Source organism: Diabrotica undecimpunctata, chromosome 1, assembly GCF_040954645.1.
Source record: "Diabrotica undecimpunctata isolate CICGRU chromosome 1, icDiaUnde3, whole genome shotgun sequence".
Lineage (NCBI taxonomy): Eukaryota > Metazoa > Arthropoda > Insecta > Coleoptera > Chrysomelidae > Diabrotica > Diabrotica undecimpunctata.
In genome coordinates this window covers 169,277,507-169,293,758 of record NC_092803.1, presented here as the reverse complement: position 1 = coordinate 169,293,758, position 16,252 = coordinate 169,277,507, and the positions used below count along the sequence as shown (strand labels likewise).

The 16,252-nt window shown below is 32.8% G+C and overlaps 1 protein-coding gene across 1 annotated transcript in view; it reads right to left on the bottom strand.

The window, feature by feature from the left end:
• RanBPM (Ran-binding protein M) overlaps nt 1-16,252 on the bottom strand; it is a 68,414-nt gene that overhangs the window by 17,109 nt on the left and 35,053 nt on the right. The window contains exons 4-7 of the mRNA XM_072520510.1: nt 15,442-15,626; nt 13,965-14,077; nt 8,814-9,070; nt 3,063-3,327 (exon numbers count right to left, since the gene is read on the bottom strand). Coding sequence (XP_072376611.1) covers nt 3,063-3,327; nt 8,814-9,070; nt 13,965-14,077; nt 15,442-15,626 — 820 coding nt within the window. The remainder of the gene's footprint in view (nt 1-3,062; nt 3,328-8,813; nt 9,071-13,964; nt 14,078-15,441; nt 15,627-16,252) is intronic.

Sequence of the window (16,252 nt, the reverse complement as noted above, 5' to 3'; positions counted from 1 at the left end):
TTTGATACCGAAGTGAGAAAGGAAGACAATATAATCCATGAAGGCGAAGAAAACACAGAGCCAGAGCAAATAAGTAGAGAAGAAGTAATAGAAGGATTATCAAATATAAAAATAGGCAAGGCAGGTGGAGAGGATGAAATTGAACCGAAAATGGTAAAATACATGGGAGAAGAAGGAATAAACTGGCTATGGAATATATATAAAGAGGTGTGGGAAAAACAAACAATCCCTAAAGACTAGCACAACAATATCATAGTGCCAATATACAAAAAAGGAGAACATGTTAACTGCGACAACTATAGAGCAATATGTCTGTCATCGGTATGCTTTAAAATATATACGAAAATAATAGAGAAGAGACTGAGACAAGAAGTAGAAATGGTATTGGGAGAAGAACAAACGGTATTTAGACCGGGAAGACAGACAACTGACAACATATATATCATTAGAAACCTAATAGAAAGAAGCATAGATATGGGGAAAAACTAGTATGAGCATTCATAGACCTAAGAGCAGCATTTGACACGATAGAAAGACATATTATAGGGAAATGCTTGAGGAAAATAAACGTACCTAATGCTTTAATAAAAATTATAGAAAGTACTTACAAAGAGGCAAAAGGAAGGGTACAAATAACAGGGGAAAGATCGGAAGCATTTAATTGGAAGAGAGGTATTAAACAAGGAGATAGTCTCAGCCCTTTGCTATTCATAATAGTAATGAACGAATTGATAAGAAACACTAGAGTAAGAACCAATCAACTACAGACAATAATAGGTTACCGCAGATTACAACCGGTAACAATAGAGTCCTTAATGTATGCAGACGACATAGTACTAATAGCAGATTCCCAGAATAAAATGATGGATAACTAGATGGAACCAGAAACTAATGGATATATGGGTAGAACAAATAATAGAAGATCCACAAGGAAAATAATTCCTGTAGCTGGCTGTATACCACGTATAACAAAAGAGGTTATTCTTTGTATGTGGGTATATTTTATTTTATTCAAGTAAAAAGTCATATGTTACCTTAAGTTTACAGTTTAAAAAGTTAAGTTTTCCATAATGGTTGCAAATCTCCTTCTTTAAGATTTTTAGTTGAAAGGTGTTCCTTAAGGTGGTTGGAAATAATAGAAGAACTAAAAATGGAGATAAACGAGGAAAAAAGTAAGATAATGATAATCAGCGGCAAAAGAGATAAGGAAGAAAATCAAATAAAGATAAAATGTAAAAACTCAGAATTGGAAATAGTAACAACTTACGAATACCTGGGAAGTATAATAACTAATGACGGAAAAATAGACTGGGAAATAACAAATAGAGCAAAGAAATCAAACAAGTTATATTATGCGTTAGCGCCAATAATGGGAAAAAGAGAACTTGCACGAGAAACAAGAATAAAAATATATAACACAATAGTGATACCGACTGTGCTCTATGCAAGTGAAAACTGGACAATTCTGGAAAAACATAAGAGCAGGATAAACGCAATGGAGATGAGACATCTAAGAAGGATAGTTGGAAAGACAAAATGGGATAGATTAAGCAACGACACTATTAGGAGAATGGCCAACCAGGAGCCGATAATGAACAAAATAGTAAAGAGACAAATGAACTGGTACGGGCATCTGATGAGGATGTCAATAGAATAACAAGAAAAGTTTATGAAGCAAAAAACATCGGAAAAAGAAAAAGAGGCAGACCAAGAAAAAAATGGATACAGCAAGTAGAAGAGGCGGGAAAACTTAAACAAAAATCACTCGAGGAATTGAAAATAATGGCAGGAAACAGAAAAGAATGGAAGAGGTAGGTAAATGGAAATTAAAATAGCTAGCCCAAATCCGACACCCTGATAGGGTAAAAGGAAGGGGAGAAAGAAAGGAAGAAAGAAAGCTAGTTTAATCTTTTTAAATTCTCACGTTTCAATTGATTGATTCTTAATATGTCGTCAAGTTCTGAGAAACCACTTGTCTAAATTCTCCACAAATTTTTGGGAACTATGTGTGGGAATTTTAACCCCGAAAGCACAAAACGCTTTTAAAATATCAACTATTTGAGGATTTTATGTAAATTATTACATTTCTTAAAATGGGAATGCATACACTTTTGTATACAAAACGCCGAGTTACAATTTTACAAGCTAATTTATTGCAATTCCTATCTCTAATTATTCCGAGACCACCTCGGAGCAGATCTAGGTAACAAGATTTCATCCCTAAAACGAGAACCAAGCGGTACGCAAACGCAGTAGATAACAAGATCTCGAGATGATCAAAACTACAATCTCGCGTTTACGATGACTTATCCTCGCGGTACCACGTTCATTCTTTCCCGCTGTCGCGACGTTGGCCACCGAGCTTAGATGTTACCCTCGCTACAAAAACACATTTCAACAAAAGGTTAAGTGAGTTTTTCCCGAATTGACAATAATTTTTATGAGTTACATTATATATAGTTAAATTATATATTTCATTTTTCGTTTAATATTTTAATTAATTAACTAGTTAATTTCAATACGTCCTACTTTAAACAGGAGACCATATTTATTTTTAGAGAACTAAGAAACAGACGACTAGCAACAAAAACTCTTTCTAAGCTGTAGAAAGATTGATTAAATTTAGCCCAACGTCGACCCAAACAGAAGAAACAATTTATTACCTCCAAATAACCTTTGTAAACGTTCCAGGATTCAAAATTTTAAATCTCAAGAGAAGGTTTAATGATATAGGAGATAAAATTCTTCAGGTGCCTTTAGTAAACAATGACAATAACAAATTAGAAAAAAACAACAACGCAGGATTGTCAACATGGGCATTAACTATAATCTTAAAAGCAAAACAAGAAGAAACTATAGTGGAAAAATTACAGTAAGTAATAAAAATAGTATTTGACGATTCGTCAGTGGACAGATTTCAAAATACTAAAAATTAATAAATATGCGAAAGCGATAATCCTCTAAACTAAATAATATGCCTTGAGACCTCTAAAACTAGTGAATAATGGTTTTTAAGGGTATATAATTGAATTTTAAGTATAAATTCCAATAACAACACTCACCCATATCTTCTTCTTCGTTATCACAGCAGGTAGTAAGAATTTCTGGTGCCTCGTCAATATTATTACTACTATTACCATTTTGATATCCTTTATTACTAGATGTGCTACTTTTACCGTTGATACAAGAGTCTCCATGTCCGTTCTGTACTTCGTCGGATGCGTCCATTTCTTCCATTTCGCAATCTTCCGTGCTGATTATTGGCGAATCATTGGTACAGTTGCTACCGTTTCTGGCAGTGTTATTTCTATTCATTTCCTCAACGGACTAAACAAAAATATGCAAAAAATGAAGTTTATAATTACGATTAAAATAACAACCGTAAGCAGGCAATTAGAAAACCAAAATGTATGATATCACTTATTTACAAGATCGGTTCTTTAATTAAAAAATATTTGAATGCGACTAAACATAATCGTATCTCATGGTAGTACTAAATAAATGACTTGGTTCAATGTCCGCGTATCGTAAAATTTTGCTAGTGGGAAAAAATATATAATGCGTATTCGCTCCGTGCGTGATCATGGTAGGGGTACCTTGAATCGATGCCAGCCTGCGTAGCGGCGAAATATGACAAAATTGGACCTTTTGGATTTTTTTACGCATAAATTTTAAAATTTTATCAAAAATGGGTGCAAATACATGTTGCGTATTTAATTATGCTAATAATAGCAAAAATAGTGAGTGTAGTTTTTATAGTTCTCCAAAGATTACATATAAATTACAGAAAAGAAAAAGATGGATTCGTGCTATTAATATGAAAAAGTAAATATCACATAATTTCATTTTTATGCAATTGAAATAGGAAAAATTTAAATAATTTACCTTAAATGATATTTCATAGGGCTTCAAGCTAACTACAGCCTGCCTGATGACTTTAGCTTTTATATCATAATTTTTACTATTATTGTTTTTTATGACATGCTCTTTCACATGCAAAAACTTGATTTGCCAGTACTAGATTTTTCCCTTTCTTTTCTGTTTGGAGTTGAAAAGATAAAGTTGATGAATTTTTAGAAACCCAGTTTTTAATACTAAAATTTTTTAAAACTTTATTTTGTACATAAACTGAAAAAATATAATTGATGGATTCGACCGTTACTTGATGGAAATTCATTTTATGTAACAATAAAATACTGAAAACTTTGTTTTCAAACTTCCACAAAATTTATTTTAAATTCTTATCACTACAGCTGTTTCGGCTGATTGCCTTTCTCAAGTGATCTGTTTTTGGTATGGGTTTACACTTTATAGTCTCTAATGAAATAGGTTGAGGAGGGGAGAACTGTTTGTCTCAAGCTGGTCATTCAGAATTATATCTTTATTTTTTAATTTGTTGATTTCCATAGATTCTAACAAAGATAGCTTAAGGCCTTTATTTTGAATGTGGAGAATTTTAAATTCGTCATTAAAAGAATAATTATGATCTAGAAGGTGAAGTGCGTATGTAGAATCTGTTTTTCTATTATTGAAAGCCCTTTTATGTTCTGCTATTCGTTTATTAAAATTTCTACCTGTTTGACCAATGTAAGTTTTTGGGCAGTCGCCACATTTAAGTTTGTACACACCACTGTGTAAGTGTTTTTTATGTTGGCTCTTGTTGTTTTTAATATATTTGCCTAGGTTGTTATTTGTTCTGAAAGCTGGTGTTATTCCTTTCTTTTTTATGTGTTTGGCTATTTTTGTTGATATTTTGCCTGTATATGTAATCGAGCAGACGGTACTGGGTTTTTTCTCTGGTGGTGGAAATACTAAGTTCAGGGCTTTCTTGTGTAGTTTTTGATTTAACATTTTATTAATTGTTTGTTCGTTGTATCCATTGTTTACTGCTATTTGCTTAATGATATTTAATTCTGTCTCAAAATTGTATTTTGACATAGGAATTGCTGTTAATCTATGTAACATACTAGGATAGGCTGCCAGTTTATGTTGTGTGGGATGGGATGATGAATTGTGAATAGTCGTGTCAGTATGGGTAGGTTTATGAAATATGGAGAAGTTATGTTTGTTTTTAAGTCTGGTAATTTTTAAATCTAAAAAAATTATGGATTGATTTTGTTCTGTTTCTATTGTAAATTCAATATGACTATGAAGAGAATTAATATACTATAAAAATTGGTCGAGTTGCCTGTTAGTTTCTGTGAAACATACCAGTACATCGTCTACGTATCTCCACCAATATAAAAACTGTTTGAATATGGGATGTTTTAAAATCTTTGTCTCTAGATGATCCATAAAAATATCTGATAGCAATGGGCTTAGAGGATTGCCCATTATAAGTCCTTCACTGTTATTTGTATATAATTCATTATTAAATTCAAAGTAGTCCTGGTTTATGCAAACTTCAAGAAGATGTAAAATTTCAGATGTAATGATTGGATTTGTACTATTTTGGTCTAAAAGGTTTTTTACTAGAATAAAAGTTTCTGTGGGAGGGATACTAGGAAAAAGATTTTTTACGTCAAATGAAATTAATCTGGAGTTGTTAGGTAACTGAAAATGTTGTATTTTATTAACTAGTTCTATTGTATTTTTTATGGTAAATTTAGGTGAAAATTTAGTGTGTTCTAAAATAATCTCTAGCAGTTTTTTTGAAAGTTTATATGACGGAGCTGTATAAAAAGACACTACAGGTCTTATTGGGTGATCCGGTTTGTGTAGTTTAATGAAAGAGTATAATTTAGGAGGTTGTGCGTTCATGATACTGAGGTATTTCTGTTCTATTGGATTTACTATTGATTTTGAATTTTTACCTTAAGATAAACAGCTATGATATCTCGCTTCTTGTATTGGTATTTTCTGTCGTCTTTCAGCCATCTGGTCTGACCGTGATGTATCCCTTTTTGTGCGGCGGGTTATATTCAGTTAAAAACCAAGAACCACAGCCCCGCCGCACAAAAAGGGATACATCACGGTCAGACCAGATGGCTGAAAGACGACAGAAAATACCAATACAAGAAGCGAGATATCATAGCTGTTTATCTTAAGGTATGTCACTCAGAATTAAATTATAGATTAAATAATATAGAATTTGACATCCTAGATTCTAACGTGAGAATTAATATAGATAATATAATAGATAAAAAATTCAATACACAGTGTAAAAAACTAAATAATCTAATTTGCAATAGTAAAAAACCCAATATTCATTATACAAGAAGTTTTTCGAACCATAATTTTTTCAATAGATTTATAAATTTAACAGATACTAAATTTAGTAATAGCGAGATACAACTTTCAGAGAAAGGATTTAAACACAACTTGCCCCATCATAATAATAAAAAAACTTTAGAATATTTAGGTGTATAATGTGAAGTAGCATTAAACAAAACTGCTAACAATATCGAAAAAAGTATAATTGCAAAATCTATTACAGATGTGTGTAGTGAAACCAAAAATTCCTGTTACAAAGAGAATAAAACAGCCATTTCAATTAAAAATAAATCAATAGAAAACAACATAGTGTTTACAAAAGCAGACAAAGGTAACACTACTATTGCTATAGATAAAATAGAATATAATAACAAAACAATAGAATTTTTAAATAATCAAAACATTGAAACGTTACACAAAGATCCAACAGAAAAGTATCAAAAACAAATTAAGCTAGCGTTAGAAAATTCAAAATCAATAGTAAATCCAATAGAACAGAAATACCTCAGTATCATGAACCCACAACCTCCTAAACTATACTCTTTCATTAAACTACACAAACCGGATCACCCAATAAGACCTGTAGTGTCTTTTTATACAGCTCCGTCATATAAACTTTCAAAAAAACTGCTAGAGATTATTTTAGAACACACTAAATTTTCACCTAAATTTACCATAAAAAATACAATAGAACTAGTTAATAAAATACAACATTTTCAGTTACCTAACAACTCCAGATTAATTTCATTTGACGTAAAAAATCTTTTTCCTAGTATCCCTCCCACAGAAACTTTTATTCTAGTAAAAAACCTTTTAGACCAAAATAGTACAAATCCAATCATTACATCTGAAATTTTACATCTTCTTGAAGTTTGCATAAACCAGGACTACTTTGAATTTAATAATGAATTATATACAAATAACAGTGCAGGACTTATAATGGGCAATCCTCTAAGCCCATTGCTATCAGATATTTTTATGGATCATCTAGAGACAAAGATTTTAAAACATCCCATATTCAAACAGTTTTTATATTGGTGGAGATACGTAGACGATGTACTGGTATGTTTCACAGGAACTAACAGGCAACTCGACCAATTTTTATCGTATATTAATTCTCTTCATAGTCATATTGAATTTACAATAGAAACAGAACAAAATCAATCCATAAATTTTTTAGATTTAAAAATTACCAGACTTAAAAACAAGCATGACTTCTCCATATTTCATAAACCTACCCATACTGACACGACTATTCACAATTCATCATCCCATCCCACACAACATAAACTGGCAGCCTATCATAGTATGTTACATAGATTAACAGCAATTCCTATGTCAAAATACAATTTTGAGACAGAATTAAATATCATTAAGCAAATAGCAGTAAACAATGGATACAACGAACAAACAATTAATAAAATGTTAAATCAAAAACTACACAAGAAAGCCCTGAACTTAGTATTTCCACCACCAGAGAAAAAACCCAGTATCTTCTGCTCGATTACATATACAGGCAAAATATCAACAAAAATAGCCAAACACATAAAAAAGAAAGGAATAACACCAGCTTTCAGAACAAATAACAACCTAGGCAAATATATTAAAAACAACAAGAGCCAACATAAAAAACACTTACACAGTGGTGTGTACAAACTTAAATGTGGCGACTGCCCAAAAACTTACATTGGTCAAACAGGTAGAAATTTTAATAAACGAATAGCAGAACATAAAAGGGCTTTCAATAATAGAAAAACAGATTCTACATACGCACTTCACCTTTTAGATCATAATTATTCTTTTAATGACGAATTTAAAATTCTCCACATTCAAAATAAAGGCCTTAAGCTATCTTTGTTAGAATCTATGGAAATCAACAAATTAAAAAATAAAGATATAATTCTGAATGACCAGCTTGAGACAAACAGTTCTCCCCTCCTCAACCTATTTCATTAGAGACTATAAAGTGTAAACCCATGCCAAAAATAGATCACTTGAGAAAGGCAATCAGCCGAAACAGCTGTAGTGATAAGAATTTAAAATAAATTTTGTGGAAGTTTGAAAACAAAGTTTTCAGTATTTTATTGTTACATGAAAAAATATAATTAAAAAACTAATTATTAATACTGTCAATTTCGTATCTATTTAACATATATTTAACATCAAATTGGGAGGTCCAAAACTGTCAGATTAATGCGGTAGATGTCGCGTCAGTCACGCACGGAGCGAATATATTTAAATTCATTTACTACTTGCAAATTCTATATGGGAATTCACTTACAAATAATCTTACCCAACTTTTTTAAAAATAGAAAGAACTAAAATGTCGCATTTGAAGTTGTCTAGATATTTTTTAAAATCCCAAATAGAAAATTTGAAAGATAAAAAATTTTTTTGAGATTGATTCTAAAAGGATGGTTTAGCTACACGCCTTGTATTACTACGAGTATCTAAAGGCTTTTTTACATTGAGAACTGCCCACTAGCAAAATTGGAGAATACGCCAAATTTCGGCATCTAATTGAGGGCTTTCATTTGACTTGATCTTGAGTATTTTACTGTAATAATTATGGTATATTTCGAGAAGAAAAACATACTTACTTCTTGTGAACCATTCTTATTCTTTAAACATTTAGTAGATTGTATTACGGACATTTGTTGACTGTTTGGCGAAAAACCACTTACGCTAGTTTTCTTGTGGCATATTTCTATGTCAGATCCATTTACCATTTCCACGAACTGACGACATTTGAGCATAAACAACAAATTCTGGTTGTTTTCTAAAAGACCCGGATACAATCGACTAGTTTTCTCGATCGCCTCGCCCATTCGACCAGCCAGTACCAACTTCAGTATTTCTATATTTAAAAAAAAATATTAGATTAACCGTACAAGTTACTTTCCTGAATTTATCATTAGTTCTTTGGTGAAAAATTGATGTTATAAAAGATAAAAAAAACATTTTGGCCCTAAGATGCACAAACAATTAGTGCGACCGCACTAAAAGTAACAAAGATTATGCGCTTGATTCGACTGAAGATCAGAGACAAAACGGCGCTTTGTTTATATAATTTTAATGTTTTTTTGTTGAAATATTATTTTAAAATTTCTTAAATTGAATAAGTTTTAAGAGGTTGGATACTTTCTTTCCATGATAGTTTGCGGAATAATGCTTCCATTCTATGGAAAGATCAATATTTATCCTATTCACTCGAGAAACATTTTGACGTTCATACATTTCCCGGCACAAAATATTGCCACTAAAATTTTTTTTTAAGTTTGACAATTTATAGCTTTTTTATTTGTATTCCGATTTTCAACATTCTTGCATCAGTTTGTACATGTACATGGTACATGTATTGACATCATTTGTTAGTATTTTGGTAATAAACAATTTTTGCTTAGATAGCATTATACGGGAGAGAATAGAAGTATTGTGGAAAAAATTTAAAAAGCTGGTTTTGTTTCATGGTCCTTTCGTATTATCTCCGAGGTATCCCTAAGATTTTGTTTTGTGAATTATCCGAATATCTCTTTTCTTGTAAGAGGTGCACAATTGTATATAAATAAAAACACTGATTAACTCATAAATATGAATATCTTGTCTAGCACGTCGATAAAAATTAAATGACAGTGACAGCAATTTACATTTTCATTTGTAAAAATGACAATGACAGCAAGAAAATAACTAATTTATTATGGTGTTAACAGTAGCAGACGTGGCTCGAATCGTTGCTTTGAGGATGGTCGTACCAAAAGTTACGAGGCACGAACTTTTCGGATTTCCGTGTTCTACAATTCGAGATGATTGGGATAGGTATCTGGAGACTGGAAATTTCGCAAGACGCCAAGGCTCTGGCAGAAGGAGATTAACTATTGCAGCTGATGATCGCTCTGTCGTTGTTAGATCTTTGATAGATCGAAGAGATACTGCTGTGTCTCTAAAAAATCAACTGGAAATTGTACGTCTTATAAATGTAAGTGATTGGCAGAAGTTGGGCTTCTTTCACAAAGGGCGGCGACAGCACCAGAACTACTTCCTCGGCATCCACAGCAGCGACTTCGTTGGAAATGGAGCTATGAGTGCCCGCCGCTATACGCGATAACGCTAGACCTCACGTTGACCATATTGTAAATGATTATCTGGATGAGGTTGAATTTAAAAGATTGGAATAGCGCATATTCACCCCAATTCTCAATCCAATCGAGCATTTATGGAATGAATTGAAAAGAGCTATTGGCCGTCGTCCTAAGACCCCACAAAAATTTGGCATACAGTTAATAGGCATTTAATAGACAGTTAATAAGTGGACATACCCTCTAATGAATTGTTTTGTTGTGTGTTGTTAATTTTAGTTCATTTGATATTGTTAATTAAATAAACCTTTTTATTAAAGCAGTATTTTTATTTACAGCTCTTAAAAGAATATTAATATTAAACAACAGATGCAGGAGAATTTAAATACCGAAATATCAAAAATCCTTAAAAATAACAATGAACCGTTGGAAAAGTGGAGTGAAATTAAAGAAGAGATTAGGACTTCAAGCACTAAGTTTTTACTACCTGATAAGAGAAAAAAGAAAGACTGGATGACTGCAGAAATCCTTGACATGATGGAAGAGAGACGGATATTGGATATATAAAACTAAAGATACTGCCAAATACCGTGAAACCCATAGACGAATAAGAGCTGAGATAAGAAAAACCAAAGAGAAATGGTTCTCGGAGAGATGCGAAGAAATCGAGCAGTGCGAAAAGGTGTACGACTATCACAATATGCATAAGAAGATAAAGGAACTCACAACAAAGAAAAGCTACAATATTTTATCGAAAGGGCTGTGCGATGATAATGGTAATCTACAACTAGACCCCGACAAAATAGTTAGAATCTGGGAAACTTATGTGGAACAACTGTTTAATGATGACCGTCCTAGTGGGTATACACTGAGCAATGATGATACTGGCCCTTCTATTCTAAAATCAGAAGTGGAGAATGCTATAAAGGGACTTAAAAATAACAAAAGACCAGGCAACGATAACGTATACGGGGAAGTATTGAAAATGCTGTGCGAAACAAACAGTCAATTTCTAGACTCACTCGTCAGACTCTTTAACAATATTTATAACAGCGGGGAGTTTCCTGAAGACTGGCTAGAGTCAACTTTTGTTGCCATACCGAAAAAACCAAAAGCAAAGTCTTGTAATCAACATCGGATGATAAGTCTAATTAACCACATTTCGAAGGCATACACCAAGGTTATTTACAACAGAATAAGCAAAAAATGCGAGGATAACATTGGAGATTCGCAGTTTGGGTTTCGGAATTCTCTTGGGACAAGAGAAGCACTTTTTAGTCTACAGGTACTCATCCAGCGCTGCAGAGATATGAACAAAGACGTGTACATATGCTTTATAGACTACGCAAAAGCATTCGATAACGTAAAGCACGAAAAGATAATTGAAGTTCTCCATAAGATCGGAGTCGACTACGGAGACATTCGAACAATAGCGAGTCTCTATTGGGGTCAAACAGCTAAAGTGAAAGTAGGATCTACATTGACCAATAAAATTGAGATCAAGAAAGGGGTACGACAGGGCTGTATCTTGTCTCCTATTCTCTTTAATATATACTCAGAAGAAGTATTTAAGACAGCGCTGGAGGAAAGCACAGAAGGCATAAAGATAAATGGAGAAATAATTAATAACATAAGGTATGCTGATGACACTGTGATTCTAGCAAGTAGCATGGAGGAACTGAGTTGCCTAATGAGTAAGATACAAAAAACAAGTGCACAATACGGACTCAGACTAAATATCACAAAAACCAAATGGATGTTAGTAAGCAAAACCCAACAACCACCACAGCAACTGATATTAGACAATGAAAGAATTGAACACGTGGATTCGTACATCTACTTGGGAACAACAGTTAACTCAAATTGGGATCAAGCGAAGGAAATACATATAAGAGTAGAAAAGGCAAGAGCATCGTTCACTAGCATGAAGCAAATTTTCACCTCTAAAAGCCTCACCCTGCCTCTCAAAATTCGACTTCTGAAATGTTATGTATTCCCGGTTTTGTTATATGGAATGGAGGCATGGACAATGACCGCAACATTGATGAAAAAAGATAGAAAGATAAAGAGAGAGAGGTAGGAATAAGTATAAAGAAAAGAAAGTTGGAATACTTGGGTCACGTTATGAGACATAATAAATATAGAGTACTACAGCTGATCGTTCAAGGGAAAATAGACAGCAGAAGGGGTCCAGGGAGGAGAAGACACTCGTGGCTCCAAAACTTGCGGCAATGGTTCGGATTGTCATCTGCTGAACTATTCAGATCTGCCGTAAACAAAGTCAGAATAGCCATGTTGATTGCCAACGTTCGGAACGGACAAGGCACATGAAGAAGAAAAGAAATAGATATTTGGATAATTCAAAAAACAAAATCTTAGAGATGCCTCCAAGATAACACGAAAGGGCTATGAAACAAAATCAAACCTTCAATTTTTCCACATAATTTACGCGGTTAGAACAAAATGACCCAGCTAGAAAAACACTCCTTGATAGACCCATTGGTCAGAGAAGAAGAGGTAGACCCAGAACAAGGTTCCTTTATAACATCTATGAAGATATGAGAAATATGGGAATACGTGCTTGGCGGAGAAAGGCGATGGATAGGGACGACTGGAGAGAAATGCTTGAGGAGGTTAGGACCCACACATGGTTGTAAAGCCAGAATGATGATGATGGTGAAAATACAACGCTTTCATTCACTCTCGTATAATGCCATCTAAGCAAAAACTGTTTATTACCAGAATAATAACCTGATGCAAGACTCTTGAAAATCGGAATACAAATAAAAAAGTCGTAAATTGTCAAACTTAATCAAACATTTTTAGTTGCGGAATTCTGTGCCGGGTAGTGTATTTTCGCAGGGTTGTCTTGATAGTACAGAATGTAAGGAATTAGGAAAATGTAATTTTATTATTATATATTATGCTATATCTGTTTCATTGACTACGAAAAGGCATTTGATCAAGTTTAACATGACCTAGTTGTAAAATGCATGGAAACGGTAGGATTGGATAACTATGATTTAAAACTACTAAAATATCTATATTATATTATATACTAATGTTTGTATCTATATTATAACTAAGTAGCCTGTCCAAACTGAAGACAGCTTTATCAAGAAATTGCCCATAAAAAGTGAGTACAACAAAACTATGTATTAACATCAAATCTTTTTAATTTATATTGCGAGGAAATATTCCAGGAAGCAAGGGTGGCAGACCAGAAGGAACAAAAATTGGTGAACAAGCAATTAATAATATCAGATTTGCTGATAAGACAGCCACTTACAGAAAGTGTAGAAGATCTGCAAACACTTAAACTTGATAAATAAAGAAAGTAAAAGGAAAGGTCTCAAAACTAATACTAAGAAAACAAAGTGGATGAGTGTCAGACTTTGATGAGGAGATAATAATACGGACTATCAGTAAGATATTTTACTATTTTAGATTTTTTACTTTTCACGAAACTTTGTGATATTATTAAAAATGACACACGACAGCTATAAAGATCTCAAAGCAAGAAAGTTAAATTCCCAAAAACGTAAATTTTTCTACAGTTCCATAAGACGAAAAACATAAAAGCAGCAGTTTTAATATTGTATTTATGTTATGACTAAATTTGCTTGATATATAATTTTATACAATTCACCATAAAATATTATCAGAAAATCTTACTTTGTCTGTTCTTGATAGATCCTATATCTTCATTGAATGGCTGTTCAGTAATATGGGCAAAAGCTTCTGCTGTATTACAATAACCATGATGTACAAGATACGTGGATACCATTCTGAAATAAATCAAAGAATCAACACACCCGATAAACTTCGTATACTTACTACCTTAAAATATATAGGTACCTAGTTTTTAAAAAGTTCTAGTATGTATTATGAGATCTGGTAATTAAATTCCGAGAGTGATTTTTTGTCTGTAGTTTAAAGAACGCCTGTATAGAAAGAATTTAAGAGGCGTAGTTTAGTCTGATAAAATTATACCCCTTGACCTTGGGTAAAAATTTCAAGCAAATGCAAGAAATAGTTTCGTTGTAATCGTCAACTATCAAAGGTGAAAATCGTCAAAAAATTGTTCACAGTGGAAAATCCATGCAGGTGATGACTCAAAACTACCCGAGAGTCAAAATTCATAGCGATGCTGACTGTTTTTATGGGTATATTATAGGACTTTCCATATATGGGATGTAATTCACCTGGAATGGGCACACTCTGTCCAGGGTTAGGTACTTGACCAAAAGCCAGGTCACAGGAACCTGCCACAGGTCATTCATCATTATTATCATCACGAGGACTCTCCCCTGTTTGTACAGACAGTCCGGAGTGGACGTACTTGTGTAGTATCGATCCAATGTTTCGTCATCTATGATGGCAGAACATCTTGCCATCGTGTAGGTGGTCTTTCTCTGTTTCGTCTGTCCTTGGTCCCTATTCAGATAACTTGCGTGTCCACCTTACAGCCTTCATGCTAACCCCGTGGCCAGCCTATCTCGATTTTAATCTGCAAGCTTTCTACACTACACCTGTAGACCTGACTGTTTCGTGGGTCTTTATTTCTAATCTTGTCTTTTATTATTACTCATATCATTGAAGGATCCATTCTTCTTTGTGCTATTTTTAGTTTTAAGTCATTGTTTTTTAGGGACACTAATGATATAGGTCATTACTGGCAGAAGACCAGTGTGTTCTGATCAGGTCATTGAAAGACACAAATCAAAAATCGACAAACATCAGCGCTGTAATAAAAAAAGTGGTGCAGTAGGCGGTACTGTAGACTAGCGCAAAGTTTCATACTATGTTTTCTGCATTTTTAACATTGAATAAAGATATTTTATTTATTTATTTATTATCTTTATAGATTTTAATAAAATTGAAAATCAGTTTACTGAGTTTTTTTATTTATTCTAAGACAGTTTCTGTGTTTGATGATTATTTATTAGGTAAATATTTTTTAGTGATTTGTTCTTCTTTGATAAAGGTTGTAAACTCTAATACCGCTAGCAAATCAGATGTGTATGATTTGCTTCCATAAACCAATCCATCAGGATGGTGTTAAATTTTTTTAATTTGAAATATAGAATGGTATATTGAAACTGTTTGAAGGTTAGAAGTGACTAAGTTTATTAAAAAAAATATAACTCACTTGTTTAATGTGGCTTGCCATTCTCCTTGACTTTCTGGCACGGGAAAATCGTTTATTTCGATTCTTGTTCGTGATCTCAATTCTCTCATCATATCTTCGATATCGAAAACGAAAGGTTCTTGTCCAAAATTCGCATCTACAACTTCACCTGGAGTTTGCAAACCAACGGTCGGATATAAATTAGGCTAAAACAAACAATAGATAAACATTTTATCACTTTTTAAATATAAATTTTCGAATTAAATATAATCATTTTTAACCAAAAAATGATACGATATGGAACTATGGAGTGTAAAGCAGAACCGAAAAGATGATCCAACTACTAAATGAATCAAGTACATCCAAGTAGTATAATATAAAGAAAATAAAAAGACAGGTGTTAAATATCGGTACTGAAACCGATTTTCTTGTAGTATTTCTATATCATCTAAAGGGTGGAGAGAAGCTCGCAAAAGAAATACACTCCCTTATTGTAACAATATGGGAAAATGAAAAAATTCCTGAACAGTGGACCAAAGCATTAATAGTACCATTATTCACAAAAGGAGATAGAAGTAACTTGTGATATGAAATATATCCTAGACTAATAAAACGGCTTAAAAATAATTTAATAAAGTAAAATAGTTGTTTACCAAACTTTATAAGGACAATTAAAAACTAGAGCTCACGTATCTATTGTTAACATGTGTGTCTGTTGTAGGCTTGCTGTAAATCCGCAAATAAATTTTATTGCAATGACACCAATATTTATAAAATTACTAAGTAAAGAACATAACAATATGTAATGAATATAAAAGTAAATTAATATAAA